Raw genomic sequence first — 22772 nt, forward strand, 5'->3', positions numbered from 1 at the left:
CCAATCTATGCCCAATTCTGGCATATGAACATTAAAGTCGGTGGTTCCCTGCTAATGAACCCAACCATTATTTCTAGTTCTAGTGGGTTAATATCAAGCTGACCTGCAGTAATCTTCATGCTGGTTTCAATTTAAGAAGGGTTTATGTTTTTTAAATGTTATTTAGAAAGGAACAGTGAAGTACCCATCAAAATCAGATTGGCGTACTTCAAAAATCAGATTGGCTATCGGCAAGAGGTGGAAGGAAACATGACTTCATTACTGTACCGTTGTGTGCCTCCACACAGAGCATAGATCGTTTCGGTGTTATGTTCTCTAGAATCACAGAAGGGACCCTCAGGAGTAAGAAACAAGTTACGGTACTTCTGCTACACCACTAATTAAATCCTAATTTGGCCTACTCTATCATCTTTTTTTTTTCCCTCAGCCCAAAATATAGCAGTCGCCAATGTCTGGTCTGTACAGTGCAGTTTTTTCTCTCTTTCTACAGTGCAGATCCTGAGTGGCATAATTCTTCCACATAGAGTCCGATGAGCTGTTTTAATTGGGAAAGAAAATGCAGTCAAGGGATGTGCAAGTCAAAGAATGGTAAAGAATTACTGTATAACCAGATTAATCTCACCAAATGGAGAACATGCATAATAGTACAACAAAGAGACAAATGTGGGGTAACCATATTCCTATACATTTTACCGGATGCTGTGTGAATACATTATTTCCCCAGTAAGTTTTGGTAAATCCTGTTGTCAGTATTAATATACAATATTATTAAGACAAAATGTCAACCTTTTTTTTATTTTTTATTCCTCTCTGTACTCTTGTTCTTTCTCATAGGGTTTCTACTTCTACACTGGATGCACGTGGTAATACATACATTTTGGTCAATGTGCACATACACAATTTGTTCTCACTACACTATGCTTGGATAGAAGGTGGCCCTTGGGATCATTTTCAGCTAAGTTTAATATAAGCCCAGTCACAAATTCCTTTATACTTCTGCCAGAGTTTCTGTTATGTTGAAGAATAGGAAATTTCATTAGGAAATATCCAATGGGTAGATACTTTTTTTTTGTGAAAAGCATTGTTCTAAGTGAGAAAGGTTAAGATATTTTCCAGAAACTAACTAGCCAACAGCTAGGAGATCTTTAGGTAAGGAAAGAAATGGCTGTGCCACAAAAGACTACAAGTTGAATTAAGTTAAGGAGTCAAAAAGGCAGGTGTCATATTTCCTCCCCTCTACATGAAAAAGTACTACAGATATACAGTAAGTGACTGCATTGCCAAATGTTTTGGAGCCTCCTCTGAAAAAGTTGTGGATCAGATGCAAGAAGAATTGAGGTTCAAACAGGTTGATGAAGTACACTACTGGAGAATGTAGGAATGGGGTTTATTTACAGGAGTCCAAATATTTGATGTTTTTGAGTGATGACAGAAGATCTATTTGATGTTCCAAGGGCCATATTACTGATGGGGAAACATTTGGAATTGTCTGCACCAGGAATTTTCCATAAAGGTTCCATGAGGACTGGATCCAGTGAATGAGATTAACTGAAGAAGCTTGTCTTTCTCAGTCAGAAATAATTATACTTAAAGGGAACCTGTCACCTGGATCTTGTGTATAGAGCTGAGGACATGGGTTGCTAGATGGCCGCTAGCACATCCGCAATACCCAGTCCCCATAGCTCTGTGTGCTTTTATTGTGTAAAAAAAAAAAACGATTTGATACATATGCAAATTAACCTGAGATGAGTCCTGTATGTGAGATGAGTCAGGGACAGGACTCATCTCAGGTTAATTTGCAATCGTTTTTTTTTTTTTTTTAACACAATAAAAGCACACAGAGCTATGGGGACTGGGTATTGCGGATGTGCTAGCGGCCATCTAGCAACTCATGTCCTCAGCTCTATACACAAGATCCAGGTGACAGGTTCCCTTTAATACTACTTAGAAACAGACATTGTGGGTTAAATCCTATGCATCAAATTTCAGTAACCCGGTTGAGGTAAAAGTATAACTTGTCTGCTATGTGCATTCCTTCAAGATGGCGAGAACAGGGTGTGTGGAATAAGGCGTACAAAATATATTTGAGGATTTCAAATATAGCTCATCGAAATAAAGCATTTTCTATGCAAACAATCTTAGCAGTGTGTCTGACAAGAGACAGATTTGGACAGATCAGTTATTTGCAGCTTATCAGCTATTTGGAAAGTATGTGGACTTAGGGACTCTGCCAGTGGCTGGAAACAATGAGAACAAGAAGCAAGTCAGAAGGGGAAATTCTGACCAAGCAGTGGTGTGGGGGAAGGCACTGGCATAGCAGGTAATGGAAGGCTACATTCACACGACAGTCAAAAAAAACAACTAAAAACCGGCAAAACAGTCCATCTTTAACGGCTGATTTTTTCACCAATACCTTTCTAAGAAATGGACATTATAAAGATTCTCTTCTATTGTGTGGGGGCTTTTGGTCTATGAAAACAGACAAAACAGGACATGTCCTATTTTTTGTCGGCCTTTATTTACAGGCCTTCAAAAAAATGGCCGGGCGACAGCTGTTAAAAAAAAAAAAAAAAAAACATTTTTCACTGTGGTGTGATTGTAGCCCAAGTGTGAATCCCAGTGCATCAGGGATATGCCCACTTTATCCCATGCTCTACTTCATTAGGGACTCAATGAGAGAGAGTACTAACAAAGTGGCAAACAAAGTTTAAAGTGACAATGTGGAGTCGCCGAGCGCTGAGAAGCATAGTGCCTGAAAGTCTCCAGTGATCTGCTGACTCAATAACTGGCGGTAAATGCCATGTTTATAGCCCTGACATCTGTTAAAAACACACAGAACTAAAACATAAGACTAATCATGGTACTTTCTGTATATTGAGACTGGTATCATTTGAATCCAAAAATTATATTAATCTTAAATACCGTATTTTTCGCTTTATAAGACGCACTTTTTTCCTCCCAAAAGTGGGGGGAAATTGCAGTGCGTCTTAAGCATGGTGCATGTCTGACACTGATACATCGCCGGCTGCTATGCTGCACAGCGCTGCCTGCGATGTATCAATTAAGCGGGGTGGCAGGAGGGGCTGGAGGCTGCAACTGCTGTTGCACTCGTGGCGGGGCCCGGTGTGGTCACTGTACTCCATTACACTGGGCCCCGCTCACAGCAGTCTTTATATGTAAAGATTATTTATTTAAATGGGTATTCCCATCATAATGATCACTGTTAAATCTGTTAATGATTTGACAGTGATCATTTTTCTAAATACATTTTATTACCCAATTCCCACCCTTTTTGAGAAAATAAGTCCCCTCTTACCTGATGTTGTCTTTCGTCTCCCCTGGTTACGGCCACCTCTCCTGTTGAATCCCGCCGGGCCGTGCTTGTGCAGAAGACTGAAGATTCTCTCCCGGCCGGGCAATGTCCTGAACGCGCACCCCGCCGCGCATGCTCCATGATGATTTCTTCCTGGCCAGCTCGCCGGCTCTGTACTATACAGGCCAGGAATAAGTCACCATGGTGCGTGCGTGTGCGTTCAGGACATTGCGCGGCCCGGAGAAAAACTTCAGTCTTCTGCGCAAGCGCGGCCTGGCCGGGAGAAGACGTCACTCAAGCCCAGCCGAATCCAGGAAGTGGACGTCGCGCTGGACGAAGGTAAGTATTAAAACTGAAGATGGGAATACCCCTTTAATGCTCAAGCAGTGGCTCCCTCTTTGTTAAACTGCCCTAATCGTCTGTAGTAGTACTCACTAGCTCACTCAAAGCAGCGGTCAGGCCGGCAGCTTAACCTCACTCACTCTCCTCCCACTTCATGAATGGAACAGGAGGAGTGTGATTGAATGAGAGAGGTTACGCTGCTGGCCTGCCCGCCGCTTTGATTACGCTAGTTTAACAAACCAGAGCCACTGCTTGAGCATTAAATAATCTTTACATATAAAAACTGCTGTAAGCGGGGCCCGGTGTAATGGGGTCACTATACACAGGGACATGAGGGGATACATTAATAATTACTGTGACACATAGGGCCATGAGGGGGACCAGCATAAGATGCTATGTGTGTGTCATCCACACATCCCCCCCTTATAACAGTGCGGCATCCACAGATATCCCCATATCAGTGTGTGATCCACAGATATCCCCATATCAGTGCGTGATCCACAGATCCCCCATATCAGTGCGTGATCCACAGATCCCCCATATCAGTGCGTGATCCACAGATCCCCCATAACAGTGCGTCATCCACATACCACCATTTGTTCAAAACCCACCAAAAACACACCTTTTGGTTCAAAATATTTTTTTTCTTATTTTCCTTCTCAAAAGCCTAGGTGCGTCTTAACAAGTGAAAAATACGGTACTTCGTTAGCAGTGAAAGAATTAAAGCGCATTATTGTTCTGCCTTTCTATTAAGATCTTTTTATTTTTTTCTCTCTAAGGCTACACTCACATCTGCTTTGGAGGCTCCGATAGGGTGCTTTCAGCACATTTTATTGTCGAAATTTCAGCAACTGAAAATCAGTCCCATTCACCCAAATGGGTTTGAAGAAATCCACGTGCTTGTTGCCAAAACAATCCCTTTCAAATGAATGGAACACTTTTTCAGGTGCAGACATTTCTGCAACAAAAATCTGCAGCGAGCGAAGGCACTTTTAAATTGGTTGACCCATTACAACTTATCCACTAAAATGGGGGGCAGCTCTCCCCTGTTTGAACTGGCCTCTTTTATATGAGCAATATGGAATGTGTCAGTTTTTTCTGCTATTGTGTTCAGCGTTTCAGTTTTATTCCGACTAGATTGCATCCGTTTTTCATGTGCATGAAGAAAAACTGAATAATAACACTCATCATCCCATATCAACCATCAGTGAAAAACACATTGCATCCCGATGCGTTTAGTTTTTTTACTCAGGTCCCATTCATTTCTATAGGGCAAGGGCTGCGTGAAAAATGGATAATATAGAACATGCTGCGATTTTTCTAAATACAAAGATAAATCAGTATAACGACACATGTACTCAGAGCAATTGAAATGAATTGGTCAGGATTTAGTCCAGATGTCTATTCGCAACACACATCGAATCCAGGCGGAAAACTCGCTTGTGTGAAAGTGGCCTAAGGGGCTGCCAGAGGTATCGGAGTGCTTGTATTTAGCCATCTCTGGAAGTTCCATAGAGCTGAATGGAACAGCATGCCTCCCTGGTCCTTCAGCACAATGACAAATGACCGCCCGGCTGATCAGGCTATATGCATGTAATTTTGACCAACAATGGACCAAATTTTCCAACCTTGACAATCACTTTTTCAGCAGATTGAAGTCTTCTGCTGGCCATCATAAATGATTGTACATGCTACTTTTTCAAATGATTGACGCCCTAAATTGTCCATTAACTTCATGTGTATGGCCAGCTTAGGAGCCTCAGTTGCAAATTACGTTGAACAAAAAATAAAAATGGAGCCCCCTGCTAGAGATTAAATGATCCCATTACAGTAAACAGGGGCTATTGAACGGCGTTGGTTTCTATGATGTTCTGGACAGAATTGGAAAATGGAAGGAGCGACTTATACATGTATACCACTGTTGCTGATGTAACTGTAAGTTCTGAATCATGTATGTTACTGCTAGAGTTAAATAATAATCCCAAACACTATCTTCCTTACAATATCTCTGAATTATGCAATTTCCTAATGTGCAAATGATGCATATCAATAAATATCTATGCAAACTTAAATGCGTTGGACCATCTCAAAAACTTGATGCATATCACTAGGCTATGCCATCAATGTCAGATAGGAGTGGGTCCCAGAGGCGGGACCCGCATCTATCTCCATAAAAGGATCCCAAAGTGAAGAAGAGTATCTCGCACATGCATGGCCACCTCTCCATTCACGGCTATGGGACTGCTGGAAACAGCTGAGCCAGTCAAGAACTACCATAGTAGTGAATAGAAGGTGGTCATGGTTGTGTGCTGCACTCTCCTTGATTTTGGGGGGCCCGTTCTGGACACAGGTGTAGGTTCCAGTAGTGAGACCCGCACCTACCTGACAGTGAAGGCATATACTATGATGGGAATACCCCTTTAATAAATGTGAGATTAAGTTTTCAAATTATCGTTCATGCAAAAAAAAAATGTTAACATGATTTTTTTATTTATTAAGTCAATGATTATCCCATTCAGGAGTATCAAAATTCTCAAATCATTGCAATTGTACAATTAAAAAGAACAGACAAACATTTAAGCTGCACATTCATAAAATGCAAATACTACCTGCACCCATAGAGAGAAATACAGGGGGAAGGGTGTCCCCCAGTATATTACAGTACATATATTGTTCACTATGGCAATGTGTACATTCAAGGCACTTGTAACAGATTTTCTATAAGTGCTAGGAGGTATTCATGGACCACTTTGTCCTTGTTGGGGCATTCCTACTGGGTTCTGAAACATAGGGGGGGGGGGGGATGTAATAATCATAGAGACGATCTATGCTATGAGCAGGCGTAGATTTGAGGCATCGTTTATGCCAATTTTTGGTGTCAATTATGGTAAATCTGTGGTGGTGTGGAGGTCATGACCCTGATACAAGCTCCACTTACATTTCTTGTCACTTTTGAAAAGTGATTGAGAAAGTAAAAATGGAAAAAAGTCCATACAATTTCAGAGCAAAACTATTGCATGCCAGCACCCATAGATAAACCCAAGATAGTCTATGGCAGGCTGTTGTGTATGCTACGGGGAGAAAACATTTATACAATAGGTGTATGCAAATACCCAGTGTTATTGGCCAGCTTCCAGTATCTGTCCCGCAGAATAAAAGCAGCTGATTTAGGTTGTCTCTGGCGGGTGAAGATTCCTTTCTTGTTCCCCACAACTCTGGTAACTGCTGCATTGGAAAAAGAATATGAAATGCTTACAATGTGTTCATATCATTGTCCTATGTTGTGTGTTAACTAATCAATAAGTAACACTTTATCAGTGGCTAGGTGGCCATACTGAATACTCGTTCAGCTGACAGCTATTCCTCCGACCCCAGTACAGTGCACACCACGCTTGGAGAGCAGAGGGGAATACATTTCTCCCAGACACCTGTAGCAGTGGATTATCTACCTTCAGAACAAAAGGAAATCCAACATGCCTGCTCCATTTCCTTTAAGAAAGATTTTGGCAGAAAGAAGGGAAAGCCAGGCACACATTAGATGGTTGGTCAGTCCCCACCCAAATCGGTGGGTTGGGCCAATGTTCGTCTAATGTGGATGATCTCCTTAAATCTTTTAAAGATGGAGATATTGACTTACATTGTGCTGTCATGAAGTCTGCAAAGTTCCAGATGAGTTCCCCGATGACACCTTTCTTCCTCTTTTCATCCAATGCAGCATGATAGTGTTTTAATACTATTGCTTGGTATTCCTCTGTGAACATTAATGGAGGGTCCTGAAATGGAAAGACAGTGTGGTCATGTATAAAACACTGCAAATAAGGGCCCAAGGCCAGTTCGCAGTGTTCACCCGCGATCACATGTGATCTGCCATCTTAACTCACAAGTCTGGCGATGCACAGGTAAGTCCTTACCTGTGCCTGTGCGCGAGCCGGTCTGAAATGAAATGCGGTCTCCGGGAGCAGGCAGTACCGAGAACAGCCTCCGGGGAACTTCATCGGGCTGTTCTCGGAACTGCCTGCACCCGGAGACCGCATTTGATTTCAGACCGGCTCGCGCACAGGCACAGGTAAGGGCTTATCTGTGCATCGCCGGACTTGTGAGTTAAGATGGCAGATCACATGTGTTCGCGGGCGAACACTGCGAACTGGCCATCACTGCCTAAGGCATCCACAATTCCAGGGTCAGAAGAGATTACAAATGCGCAAATAAACATTACTCACCTCCATCAATCCCCTGTGATTCTGACCAGCTCTTTCCTTCCTGAACCAGGCTCAACATGCTGGTGAGGCCAAGAAAGGCCCACTCTGCCAATCGCAGACTGAGGTGGGTCACCACCAAGGTCAGCGGATATGTTTTTTTTTTTTCTTCATTTATCGGATTACCTTTTATATTTTTATTTTTGCCCCATCATTACTGTCTATGCATGTAAGATACATCAGATAATTTGTTAAAGAGGTTCTCTGGTCATTTAACCTAATCTTGCCATGTAAAACATTTTCCTTCTACAGGTTAGTACCGAATACCAATTAGGTTAAATGACTGGAGAACCCCTTTAAAGGGGTTCTCCAGGAATAATGATTTTTCAGCAAGTGTCCCCAGCCTGCCCCTGTAAACGGAATATTCATACTTACCTGATCCCCGACGCTCCAGTCCTCCTCCACTGTGTCCATGTTCCAGTCCCTGGCTCGTTTTCTTCCAGCGCTGCATGAACATGGTCACATGTGTCGCTGCAGCCAATGACTTCAGTTTACGGAGGCAGGCTGGGGGTACTTGTTAAAAAAAATATCAGATTCTCGGAGATCCCCACTGTCCATTTAAACAGCCAGCTTGTAAGCATGTACTTATCTTGTTGAGGCATAAGTCCACCTTTGAACCATTTTAAAGTTTACATATAGAGTACCTGTTGTTGAGTAACTTTGTAAATACATAGCACTTATCTTGTATTGATTGAGGTAAAGCGCCGAATACACAATTCTGCAGGCTTTTAGTATATTAAAGATAGATAGGGCTCTGTACCCTTTCACCTGAGATGCTTCTTTATCTGGTGCGTCAGAACAACAAGATATTACCAATATGAACGTGGCCTGTTAGTTATACACTGAAATGGCCCTGCAAAGAAATGCCCACTGTTATTTAAATACCATAGGAAATCCTCAGTATGCTTACATTATGGAAGCCTGGTATAGTATCTGCTCCATATTCACTCTGTATGATCGGCTTTTGGTACTTCTCATACCAGTTGTCAAACTGGTTATGGAGTTGCAGCTGAATTACTTCCAGGTGACCAGAGTCATGGTACCAGGAGAAGTAGCTATTGACACAGATCACATCCACATATGGGGCCTAGAAATACAAAATACGAATATGCATTTTCTTCTGATATTTTTTGCCTTTGTCCTGTCATTTCAGATCATCTTTATGATAAAACACAGCTGAATGCACGGTGTGTGATTTTACAGAGCTATTAGACATCATTGTATGAGTGCAATGATTACAACATATTTTTTTGGCTTTTTTAGCAATCAATCTTCCATCACTTACAGGCATTAAAGGGGTTTTTCTGTCCCTTTATGTCAATCCTCAGGACAGGCCCAATACCACATACACCAACTGATCCGCTGTTCTGCAGTAGATCCGTAGCTACTGCAGAAGAGCTGATGATCAGGATCAATGTGCATTTTCATCAACAAGTGTAAAGAACTACTAAACATACAGCATATCGATTATAGACATTGCAGATTACCCACAGTTGGAAATTCATTTTTTATGGCTCTTCACATGTATTTCACCAACATTGCGATGTCATGTGGTAAAAATGAACACTATATGCAGCAGCACACTGCTGTATGTGCAAAGACACATGCAAACACTGGAAACATGGATAAATCGGACTTGCAGTTAGGTGCTGGTCTAACTTAGTTTTTTTCATTGTACATTCAGGGGAGTGGCTACTCCCTTCTGGACCGTGGACTTCCACCCATCTGCAGAGGGCTTTAATTGGAATACAATATAGCTGGATTTTACATTGCTCTAACTTTTGTGGGCTTAGGCGCAGGGAAGGCAAGTCTCTTAGTGTACGTCCTGTGTGTTGGAAGCCACCTTGCCGTTGGTAGATGGGCCAGGGACAATTTTGATTTTAAAAAATGTGAGCGAAGAGCTTAAAAATTTCAGATAGTAAGTATAGTAGTAATGCAATTCAGATTTATTGATGTTTCTAGTGTTTGCACGTGCCTTTGTATATAGAGCAGAGTGCTGCTGCATACAGTATTTGTTTGCTTATGCAGTGCAGCCATGGTAGCATGCACTTATACTTTATTTCACATTGTTTGGAAGTGCTGGTTTAACTTGTGGTAAAAATGAACTCAACTTACCCCTTGGTCTTTGTCAAAGTTTGCACTACTAGCATAAGTTACGGGTCTGGTGTTGTCCAATTGTTTAGTGTGACCAATGACAGTCCTGTGAAAGTTAAAAAAAAAAAGTATTCAGCAAAATATTAGCATGGCAACGGTAAATCAGTTTCCAGCCTCATGCATTTGGCTGTGTCCAATTTTCGGTCCACAAAAAACAGATTTGCGCAAAAAGGACAGTCTATTATTATCACCTCTCCTCTGTATAGCCTTACAATGACTACAGGGTGTAATTACATGAACTTTATTTCGGTTTCATGATACCTTTGCACCATTTGTTTGTTACCTTTAGGGAGCTTTTGATGATCTTTTTAATATATGGATGTTGACATAGGGAAGTAGCATGTATCATTTCTGGTGGTGGAGGTGGTGTGCTTGGGTCTGACATTTAGCCACAAACGTGATTTTTCATGGATTTATTTGTTTTTACAAAAAAAGGGTTAAATCTGAACTGCAAAATCCATTGCACAATTTGGTGCAAGTCAATCAGTGTAAATGACAGGCCTGTGTTTTTAAATGTGTGTAATACAGATCTGCAATAGGGCAGCATTATGGATCAGGACGTCAATACTACTGCATCCAATTATAGATCTGTAATACTGATGGTCTGGCTTCTAGGGATGAAACTGTAATACACAAGACAACTCCTTTAAAGTACAAACAATATGCAGGATATGCGGAATGATCATTAAAACACTCTTGAAGGACTATAATGGACATTTTACACTCAGAGAACAGTTCAAAGTAATGCATGCTGCTGTTTTAAATTCACACAGATTGTGTATGCCCATGTGGAGAGATAGTTGCCCATGCAACAGATAGTATCCTCAGGCTGGGTCATCAATATAAGATCATTGGGGTTCCGACACCCCCCACCAATTAGCTGCTTTGGGCAGCCGTTTGAGACTATTCAGTGCACGGAGCTGGAGGCAGACAGCTTTGTACACTGTGTAGTGTTGGGGTACTGCACTCCAAAGCCAGAACTACACAGTATACGGAACAGTCTGCTTCCATTCTGTACACTGTATAGTCTCCCGCGCTGCAGAGGTTGTGTTGAGTGTGAGATCCCCACCGATCTAATACGGATAACCTATCCTGAGGATAGGTCATCAATATCTATAGCCCAGACATCCCCTTTAACACTGGCTGTGTACTCAGCAGGCAATACTAATGATGCGCCTGTGTGACAGAGGCCTTACTCAGCAGGCAACAATCCAGGATGTGGCTCTAGTTTTTCAACTGGATAACGCAACAATATAGGCAATCAGACACCAATAGTTATCCTGCAATTGCATTTTTTCAAATAATACAGAAAACACTTTCATATAAACATTACCCATAGTGCAAATCCATGCACATAGATGGACAAGGATCATTAGGGTTTATTAAAAGGCACACTCCCAAATTGCTGCAGACCAGAAGATTTGGGAAATCATAAAGAGGGAGATGGGTAGGACTTACATATAAAACTAAGGACATTAGCAAAGATAAAAACACAAATAAAAGCTCTAATACATTACAGATAAAAAAGACCAGTATATATCCACATCTAAATGAGTAAATAAACCCATACTGTACTCCAGTAAAAGGGGTTCTCCAGGAATAAAGAAAATACTTAATTACTTTATTATAAATACATTGCCAAATACCTTTCCTTCGTTATAATGGCTCATTTTGTCTAGGGATCAAACATTAGGAGAAATAAAATGGCCGCCGTCCTATTAGTACACACAAAACCTGTCCTAATCACACAGGAGGACAAGTTACTTCAGAGCACTGAGCTATAGAGCTGCCTCATCCTCCTCTCTGCTCTGCTTGTTAAGGATTATGATCCTGAATACGGCTAATAAGATCTTCAGCTGAATCTCTGTGGGAATGGAGTTCATGAGGAGACATGAGAGGTACAGACTGTGGTAATCTGGGGCTGTGGTGATGGAGACTGCAGACAAGCACTGCTGCTCATTAGCAACATCCCCACCTCCTCTCTGTACCTCATGTCTCCTCATGAACTCAATTCCTACAGAGATTCAGCTGAATATCTTATCAGCTGTATTCAGGATCATAATCCCTGACAAGTAGAGCAGAGAGGATGATGAGGCAGCTCTTTACCTCAGTGTTGTAAAGTAACTCGTCCTCCTGTGTGATTAGGACAGGTTTTATGTGTACTAACAGGACTGCAGCCATTTTTTCCCTAAACAAAACAAGCCATTATAACTAAATAATGGTATTTGGGAATATATTTATAATAAAGTAATATTTACCGTAAGTATTTTCCATAATTTAATTTTCTTAATTCTCTGAGAACCCCTTTAAGAAATATTCCCTTTTATGTCAAAATAATTGAAGCGTAGATGCACATAAGGAAAACTCTTTCCTAAAATAAATTTCAAAGGCATAGTATTGCACCTGTGCACCAACGTTTACTTTACTTCTGAGTATACAGTATTATATGTCTTATTCAGTTTAATAGCAGAAGGGCTGCCCACTTACTTAAAATAATACCCTGCAGGAGGAATCTGTGAGGCTGGTTCATTGGCGACTGACCACATCACCACTGAGGGGCGGTTTTTATCTCTTCGCACCAGTTCCTCCATGACAACTAAATGGTGCTGCAGAGATTTGTTTCCAAAACTCTCACTGTCAGGGAACAAGCAAAGAAGAAATACAAAGCCCGGACAAGATGAGACAGTGATAGTAAAAGTACAACAATAAGCTCCCTGTCACAGCTGTATACTTTTATATTTATTGTAGATTAGTACATTATGCCAGTATATGTATTCATAGAGCCAATGAATTGTGTAATACGTGGGCAGCATTGTGCAAACATTTGCAGCTTATATTTGATATTACACAGTTCACAGAATAACTACCAATGAAAATGAACAACTTTATAAGCATCGACACCCTATTTAAAACTGAACAAATCGCGAACTGCTATTTTACAATCGCGAACTGCTATTTTACTAGGCAAACTGCAGCTTATAAGAATGTAACTAGTGCAATGACTTCTTGTGCAGGCAATTAAAATAAGGGGCACTCCCTGTAGTATTGGGATTTTATTAAATGTGAGAAAATTCGGATAATAAATAATACAATTGATGGTATAGATAAGTCAATAAAACAAATACTTAATGTTAAAATTAATAGCAGCAATCATAGGAGGTGAATATATATATGCGTGTTCACAATACTATTAAAAATGTATCAAAAATATATCCAAATGGTCAATTCATCCAGAGATCTCAATCTCTGGAAAACAACAGTCAACCAGACCTCTGATGATATAAAATGTTCGATGATATAAAATGTTCGCAATACGATAGTGACCAAAAATTCTTCCAAACGCCAAAGCAGTACACCAGGTACCGGTAGTTATTGATCTCAAGCGCAAGTAAGTGCTGATAACATGCAGAGCGGCGTCCCGCTCACTTAATACAAACAGCGGCGTCCCGCTGTATAATCCACAAAATGCGATCGCTTTTTTTTAAACAAACTGTCACAATCTTACCGGGAGGTCTTCAGTGGACTTTGTTGCCCTCGACACGGTATGCCTCCTATGGAAATCGGGGTTCCGGTCTCAAGGGCTATTACTTGTGTTTGAATTCCGTGCCAATCCTTAGAGTACACGTGACCCCGCGATAAATCAGGGATTCATCTGTGCAACGAAAGTTGTCTGAGCGGTTCGATATTTCCAGTAATAACATCCACGCCTCCTCAGTCGGTCGATGTGCGTTTTTCTTTATTTGGAGATAGGGGTAATACCAAACGCGTTTCGGGGTTTAGAAAAATGGCCCCTTCATCAGTGGTTAAGCCACTGATGAAGGGGTCATTTTTTCTAAACGCCGATCTCTGGATGAATTGACCATTTGGATATATTTTTGATACATTTTTAATAGTATTGTGAACACGCGTATATATATATATATTCACCTCCTATGATTGCTGCTATTAATTTTAACATTAAGTATTCGTTTTATTGACTTATCTATACCATCAATTGTATTATTTATTATCCAAATTTTATCTCACATTTAATAAAATCCCAATACTACAGGGAGTGCCCCACTATTATTTATTTATTTTTGATTTGTCAGACTGGGTGTTGTCTGCCAGTGGGAGCACCTCAAAGCGATTCCCCATCACCCGAGTGCGACATAATTTCGAATTTAATTTCAATTAAAATAAGGGAGCGATTCCAAGAGGTGTTAATGTGGAAATGATTCATGCTTCCACGTATTAAGGAATCACCTTATCACAGTCTGCAGATAACTATACAGAGGATTTACTCTAGCCTGCCACCCACTGGCCAGGAATCCAACTGCTTCGACATCAGATAGTCCCAAATCAAATTTGAACAGGAGTTGCCTTATAGTATGGAATTTCCAGATGTATAACAAGTAAAAAATACGGTGATGAAAATGAAAATCTGCACAATACGGCTGTACCCTAATAGGGATAGAGGCTTCCAATATGGTTACAACTGTGAAAAATGTAACGTTAGCAACTTCCAGCCAAGAAAGTCTGTGTCTATCGCATCACAAGCCTGAGTATTCGGAATTATGGAAGTTCTACAACATCTAAATAGCTGTATCAGAGGCCTCTATAGACCGTCATGCAGAAAAACAGCAGATAAAGAATGACAAGAAGGGTTCCTTACGGCTGTTTTATGCCAACTCCTGGACATTCATCGATGACCACAATACCATATTTATCGCACAGGTCCATGATTTCTTCAGCATAGGGGTAATGGCTAGTGCGAAATGAGTTTGCCCCCAGCCACTTTAACAGGTTAAAATCCTTCAGGACTGTAGACCAGTCCAGACCCTTTCCTCTAATCTGTTGAAAGCAAAAGTAAACATATGAAGTGATCTCAGGTTTTTTAGTACAATATCTCTGAAGCTCCACACACTATTACAAAGAGAAGTAAGCAAATTAAATCCACACTGTAATTCTTATGGAGACCAATAGTACGATTAAAGGGGTTGTCCCAAAATGACAAATTCTCACCTATCCACAGGATAAGAGATAAGTGTCTGATCGGTCAGGGCCGACTACTATGACCCACACCAATCAAAAGAATGAGGGTCCTGTGCCCCCCTCCATAGGAATGGAACGTCGAGCATGCACATTGCCGTCTATTGGACTTCCAGAGATCGCTAAGCATTGTACTCTGCTAGGTTTGGCAGTTTCAATGTGCTTGCTCATATACTTTGAATGGAGTGTGAATGCTCAACCTCTGCACCATTCAGTTGGAGGAATATGGGACCCCCACTCTCGTGTTTGGTGTGATCAGTGGATACGTTGCCATTCTGGGACAACCCCTTTAAACATGAGTAAATTACAAGTTGACTGTACTGAATTAATAAAATCTGAATATTAGTGGTCCTATGCCTATCTGTTGCTTTGGAGAACCAGTTTGGCCAAGAAATAGAAGACCAAGGTCATCTGCTCTATTATCACTTTAAGGATATCTTAAAAAAGTCCATATAACTAAACATACCAATACATTTAAAAGGGGTTGTACAGGATTAGAAAAACATGGCAGCTTTCTTCCACCGACATACTGTGCATCTTAAAGGGCTTCTGTCACCCCACTAAAGTCATTATATTGTTTACTACTTAAATTCCTTATACTGCGATATATCAATCTATAATGCTCTTACTCATTTTCGTTCAGTAGTTTAATCAAAAAACTGACTTTTATAATATGTAAATTACCTCTCTACCAGCAAGTAGGGTGGCTACTTGCTGGTAGCAGCCGCATCCTCCTCTCATAAAGACGCCCCCTCCTCATGTTGATTGACAGGGCCAGCGAACGCGCTCGTCCTCTGACTGGCCCTGTCGCAATTCAAATCCCACGCCTGTCTTCATTCGGCGCAGGCGCTCTGAGAGAAGGACCCTCGCCTCCTCAGTGCGCCTGCGCCGATGACTTCTTCTCTTTCGGCGATGTCATCGGCGCAGGCGCACTGAGGGAGTGCTGAGGAGGCGAGCCTCCTTCTCTCAGAGCGCCTGCGCCGAATGAAGACAGGCGTGGGATTTGAATTGCAGACAGGGCCAGTCAGAGGACGAGCGCGTTCGCTGGCCCTGTCAATCAACATGAGGAGGGGGCGTCTTTATGAGAGGAGGATGCGGCTGCTACCAGCAAGTAGCCACCCTACTTGCTGGTAGAGAGGTAATTTACATATCAACTCCTCCCATATACCGAATGTAGTCGACGATACAATCGGGCTTGAGGACCGTTGCCGCGGTACCTCGCACAGGGACAGGGGTGGTGCTGTTACCGTGGATTGTGGACAGCATAAGGACATCCCTCTTGTCCTTATACCTGACCAGCAACAGGCTTCCACTGGTAAGTGCACGGGTCTCACCCCTGGGGATAGGTACCTGGAGGGGGTAGGCAGGGAGGCCGCATTGATTTTTCCGCACGGTCCCACAAGCGAACGTGGATCTGGCGGCAAGGGACCTGAACAAGGGAATGCTGGTATAAAAGTTGTCCACGTACAAGTGGTAACCGTTATCCAGCAGTGGGTACATAAGGTTTCACACGAGTTTCCCGGTAACACCCAGTGTGGGGGGACATTCTGGGGGTTGAATCCGGGAATCTCGCCCCTCGTACACACAAAATTTGTAATTGTACCCTGAGGTACTCTCACTAATTTTGTATAGCTTCACGCCATACCTCGCCCGCTTTGTGGGAATATGTTGGCGGAAACTGAGTCTCCCCTTGAACGCAACAAGAGACTTATCAACCGCGACCTCCCTTCCAGGTACGTAGGCCTGCTGAAATTTGGCCCCAAAGTGATCGATGACCGGCCGTATGTTATACAGCCGGTCATAGGCAGGATCACCTTGGGGTGGACATGCTGCATTATCGGAATAATGCAGACATTTCCGGATGGCCTCAAACCGGGGACGTGTCATGACCATACTGTACAGTGGGGTCTGGTATAGGACGTCCCCACTCCAGTATTGCCTGACACTGGGTTTTTGGACTAGACCCATATGCAGCACGAGGCCCCAAAATGTCCTCATCTCAACTGCACTGACCGGCGTCCAGCCACCGGGTCTAGCCAAAAATGAGCCTGGGTTTTGAGCGACAAACTGTTGGGCGTACAGATTCGTCTGCTCCACCATCAGATTCACCAGTGGGTTACTGAAAAAAAAACTAAAATAGTCAATTTCAGTAAACCCCACTGTGGGAATCTGGATTCCAGGATTGCCAGCAAAATCCGGAATCTCAGGCTCAAAGTCCACTGGGGGACACAAACTAAGTTCATCGGCAGGGGGCTCCGGTGGGCTTATTTGGTGGGCCGGGAAACCAGTACGAACCCCAGGGCGGCTCGTACTAGGGTGGGCCACAGGATCCCTAGCATGTGGGGCCCCTGGCTCCGCCTTGGGGGCTCATCGTCATCAGATGATGATGAGGAGGATGCGGATGATAAAAGGAACGGGCTGGTGGGGGGGGGGGGGTCTGGGGTCTGATAGATGGATCAAAGAAAGTTTGGAATAAAAGGGCTTTTTTTTTTTTTTTTTTTTTTTCCTAACTAACTTTTCCCTTCTTTCCCTGCCTAATGGTGCCTCTCCCTCACTGACCCTAACCTACCTGGGTGGCGATGGGTGCAGGAGGGTGATGGATTTAGATTAGGGGGACTCAGGAGCTGGAGCTGGTGCTGGACGATGCTGCCGGGTGCTCGTGCAGAACAGGAAGAGGAGGGGAGAGAGGAGCGCAGGAAGTTTGAATCTCGCGCCTCTCTCCCCTGCACCAATCAGCACCCTGGACAGCAGTGTTCAGCACCAGGGCCAGCACCGCCTCTCCAAATCCTCGGACTGCGATAGGTGGTGTATAATTACGCCACCGATCGCAGTCTTTTTCCGGTTCCTCGGGTCACAGGACACCCGAATAGACCGGAAACGCAGAAAACCGCAGGTCTGAATTGACCTGCGGTTTTCTGCGATCGTCGATATGGGGGGGGTCAAATGACCCCCCCCCCCCCTGCATTGTTACAGGATGCGGGCTGAATGATTTCAGCCGGCATCCCGTTCCAATTAACCCCCGCGGCGCCGGAATCCCGATTTCAAGTTAAAACGTACCGGTACGCCCTGAGTCCTTAAGGACTCGGGAAATAGGGCGTACCGATACGCCCTGCGTTCTTAAGGAGTTAAAGGGGTTATCCCATGACTAATGTAAAAAATGAAAATCAGACATCATATAATACATGACAATCTCTTTCTAACAAAGCTATAACAAGCCCTGCACCTCACATGGATCCAGAGATCTCCCCATTAATTGCTCTGCTAGATTTATATCAAGCCGATAGCTCAAGGGGAGTGTCTTTTCTGATGCAGCTCAGGAGGCGTGTCCAAACTCTCCCTATCACAGCTCAGGAGGCGTGTCCATGCTCTCCCTATCACAGCTCAGGAGGCGTGTCCATGCTCTCCCTATTACAGCTCAGGAGAGGTGTCCATGCTCTCCCTGTCACAGCTCAAGAGGCAGTCGAAGGATGAAACTGAGCATGTGGGGCCATCTCAGTGAGCAGGTCAAAGAAATAAGAAAGAAATACACAGCAGGTGGCGCTGTAAAGATACACTGCATTGGATAACTCAGTGGCTATGCAAAATTTTTAATTACATGTAATTACAAAAGTATTCAGATCCAGGTGCTGGTTTGAAAACTGTAGAATATTTTCATGGAACAACCCCTTTAAGTGTGATTCTGGATCCATGCCTCTGCGCTGCTAAAGATAGAACATGTCCTATCTTTCGCTGCATCTTGCGGATTGCAGAACCATTTAAGTCAACGAGTCCGGACCGCGATGCGGGGTGCACTTGGCTGGTGCCAGTGTTTTGCTGTTCCATTGGAATGCCATACGTTCGCGTGAATGCACCCTAAATATCCTTTTTCAACTCCCATGCAACTCAGTGGTCATTTAAATGCAGCACAGCCCCTGGAGAACCTCGGTTCTTACTTACTGTATATTTACATACTATGGTCCTACTGGTACAGGGATCCCTGACAACAGCAGCGTCTGATCACCAGATTAACCAACCAAGGTATTATCGTCTATGCCTAAGACAGGAAGTTTAGCACTTAACCTTAGGAAAATGAACCCTAATTTAATTAATCATCTGTAATTAAACTGTTCACTAGTGTATTTTTTTCTATCCCTTAGATATTGTTCTTCCAAAAACTGCGACTCATCGGTCTACAGAATGCATGTGGCATAGCAGATCAGCCCCATACACTTAAAAGGAGCTGAGCTGCAATACCAGACACAACCTATGAACAGAAGTGGTGCTGTTTTTGGAAGAAAGATGCCATATTTCCCTAGTCCTGGAGAACTCCTTTAATTTTAGTAAACATAAATATAGTATATTCCATGAATTATGACCACAGTCATGGAGACCTCATACTTACATCATAGTCTTCATGTTTGTTGACTCCATGGAAGTAGAAAGGCTTCCCATTGATGAGGAACTGCTGACCTGATACCTGGACTGTTCTTATCCCCACAGGTAAAGTGTAGACATCTTCACATACGCCATTGTCTGTATCTGCCCGAATTTTCACCTGAAGGTACCAACAACTTCTTTAAAATAATCATTATCCTGTTTGTTCACGGTTATAGAAAGAAACCTGACAGCTTATGACCTCCACAAGAAACAAGCATACTGGCCTGCCGCTATTGCTGTGAGGAGACAGAAATCTATAGTTGCCAAGAAGTTAAAGGGAATCTGTCACCTGGTTTGAGCAGATTAAAGTGTTACTACTGTCATGTACAATAAAATACCTGCGCCTTCAAGATGTAGAAGCTCCTGAGGCCAACAGCTTCAAATGTGTCACTAGGCATGCGCCGAGCCCAGTGACAAATTGAAAGCTATTGCCCTTCTACATCGCGCAGGCAGTCCGCGGTACTGCGCCTGCCTGAGATTTCATCGAGTGGACGCAAGGAATCTGTGGGCGCAGTTACATCCAAATAATGACGTAGCAGACGGGGGGGGAGGTGGTAAGGAGTTCGGGTGTGGGCAGTTACTTATGCTGGAAGAGGCAGGCTTGGGCTCTAAAGGAAGGCGGGCTGGGCACTGTACGGGGGGAGCTCCTGGGCTCCAGAGAAGGACAATAACGCCCCTCTGGGCACCTTGGACACTCATTTGCATAACAGAAAAAGTGGATTTTATTGCTCATGAAACAAAAAATGAAGACTACAGCAAGAAATAAGGTATTTTATTGTACATGGCAGTAGTAACCCTTTGTTATGCTCAAACCAGGTGATAGATTCCCTTTAAGAGCATTAAAGAGAGTATATTTCTAGAATGTATTTACTGAAACGCTTCCTGTACTCCCGACAGCTCTATGACATTACTACTAGTCCTGGCGAACACGGACTATGCCTACAGGAGGGGAGAATGTAACACAGTAATAAGATTGGAGTGGTTTACCTTACCTCAAAGGAATATAGATATCCAGCGTTTTCATTCATTAAATACGGCCACCAAAGATTGGCGTTGCTCACTTTCAGCTGTCCTACCGCCCCCACAGCACTGGCTACCTCTTCCCCATTTTGACAACGTAAGATAACAGCTACTGAGTAATAATCTGAACCAACCACAGATACTTCATAGATTACCAATCCTGGCAGAATAGAAAAAAAAAACAACAAGGATTTAAAATAATAAAGAGTCCCCTCTCCTCCATAGGCGCCAATCCGATGCTCCCCACCGCTGCAGTGATGGCCTGCTTGTATGCCGCACATGGCCTCAGCAGTATACAGCATGAGACAACTGAGGCTAGTGATTGGCTGAAGCGGTCACTTCACAACTGCAGGAATGTTAAAAACAAAATATAAATACATTTTTATTATACAAATTCAAGTTAAAATAGCATTTTAAATGAAAGAAGAGTTCTCAGTTACCAACTAATGTGATATGACCATGCAACTTAGCTGACAGTGTAAAAACTCTTACTCACCTGTCTTATCGCTTATGTCCGTAATAATGGTGATGTCATCAATGTACACTGAGGGGGTTGTATAAAGAACCACAGGGCGATGTATACCGGCATAATTAAAGAAATCAAACTCTGTATTTTGTACAAAATATCCTTTGGGATATCTACATTGAAAAATAAAAATGTTGTGCGAGTTATGTAACACCTTCCATCTACAAAGAGTACAGTGCATGTCTGCTGTCTTCTTCCCAGTCATTTATGGTGAACATCTATTTGTCTGTCATGATAAACACCTATCTCACATGCACAAATTGTAGACATTCTGCAATACACATACGTGTTCTGCATGAAGCATGGGGGGGCTCTGGCATTAGTGCGTTAATGTCAGGCAGAACGTATAATAATTACGTCTGGCCACCAACTTTATCGGCCTATCAGCCCTAGCATCTTTACTAAGAACCTTCTGTACTTGGATGATTATCGTTCATGTACAAAGCTCAGTGAGGGACATTCACATTGTTACCCATTGTATAAATACTACGAAATTGACTGATATCCACTTCAATGTCAAATGATAAGAAGCCCCTCAAAAAAAAAAAATTGGTCGGGCAGACTGAGAAAAAAAATGCTGCATTTCAAAAAGTGGAATTTTCCTCACTTGAATAGGACAGACAGTTGTAATAACATTGTGCCGCCCCTACGACGACGTGCTGGTCATTTTGAAGAAGAAGAAGCAGCATTTGCATGAGTGCCGCTACCCCTTCAAAACATCTGATCGGCGGGGGTGCCGGGAGTTAGACCCCCGCTGATCTATTTTTGATGACCTATCCTGAAGATAGTTTATTGATATCTTTATTCTGCACAACCCCTTTAGCCCCTTCGCTACCAGTGCACACATGGAGCGAAGTGCAAACATGGCGCCTGCTCGTGCATGTCCGAAAACGCCCATACTATTAAAATATAAAAATATTTTTCCAATACGGCGAATGGCATAACGGAAAAAAAGGGTCAAAATGGCCAATTTGCTATTTTTTCACTGCTTCTCTTACCCAAATTTTTTTTTTAAATGTGATCAAAAAGTCACACACACTCTAAAATGGTATCAATAAAAACTACAGATTGAGCCCCCACACAGCTCAGTAGATATAACTATAAAAAAAGGGGTCAGAATATGGTAATGTGAATTTTTTTTTATTTTTTCAAAGTTTACATTTATTTTTACATTATTTAGACATAAAAACCCAGAGAATAAGGGGGACAGTTCAGTTTTGCCACAAAGGGAATGCTGTGGGAACAAATCCTGTAAAATGGTGGAGGAATTGCTTTTTTTTTTTCCAATGCCACCCCATTTGGAATTTTTTTTCACGCTTCTCACAACATTGTATGCCACATTAAATGGTGGCATTAGAAAGTACAACTTTTCCCGCAAAAATGAGCCCTCATACAGCTATGTGAGCAGAAAAATGAAAAAAAGTTATGGCTCAAGGAAGATAGGGAAGAAAAATGAAGATGCAAAAACCTCCGGTATCCTAAGGGTTAAGGCAGTCGTGTGGTCAACACTATACAAGAAACCTTTGGCAGTGACTCCCCCTTCTGCACCAGTGGGGGTGTTTACAACTGCACCAAGATGTCCCATCTGCCAATCATCTGATCTCATCTCCGGCTTCTTCTGCCCTCCCAGATGGAGCTTGCTAGGTTATTTGGACTGCCTGCTCATTCCTACAGCGCGGGCGCACTGTTTGCCTGGAAGTAGACAGCTTGTTCA

The 22772-nt window shown here is 42.7% G+C and overlaps 1 protein-coding gene across 1 annotated transcript in view; it reads right to left on the reverse strand.

The window, feature by feature from the left end:
* Nucleotides 1-421: 421 nt before the first annotated feature.
* GUSB (glucuronidase beta) overlaps nt 422-22772 on the reverse strand; it is a 41667-nt gene continuing 19316 nt past the window's right edge. Inside the window, exons 4-13 of the mRNA XM_040424784.1 lie at nt 21029-21171; nt 20505-20692; nt 19478-19630; nt 14720-14898; nt 12553-12699; nt 10027-10111; nt 8822-8998; nt 7293-7428; nt 6769-6880; nt 422-535 (exon numbers count right to left, since the gene is read on the reverse strand). Coding sequence (XP_040280718.1) covers nt 424-535; nt 6769-6880; nt 7293-7428; nt 8822-8998; nt 10027-10111; nt 12553-12699; nt 14720-14898; nt 19478-19630; nt 20505-20692; nt 21029-21171 — 1432 coding nt within the window. The 3' untranslated portion in view covers nt 422-423. The remainder of the gene's footprint in view (nt 536-6768; nt 6881-7292; nt 7429-8821; nt 8999-10026; nt 10112-12552; nt 12700-14719; nt 14899-19477; nt 19631-20504; nt 20693-21028; nt 21172-22772) is intronic.

The sequence above is a fragment of the Bufo bufo genome, chromosome 3 (assembly GCF_905171765.1).
Source record: "Bufo bufo chromosome 3, aBufBuf1.1, whole genome shotgun sequence".
NCBI lineage: Eukaryota > Metazoa > Chordata > Amphibia > Anura > Bufonidae > Bufo > Bufo bufo.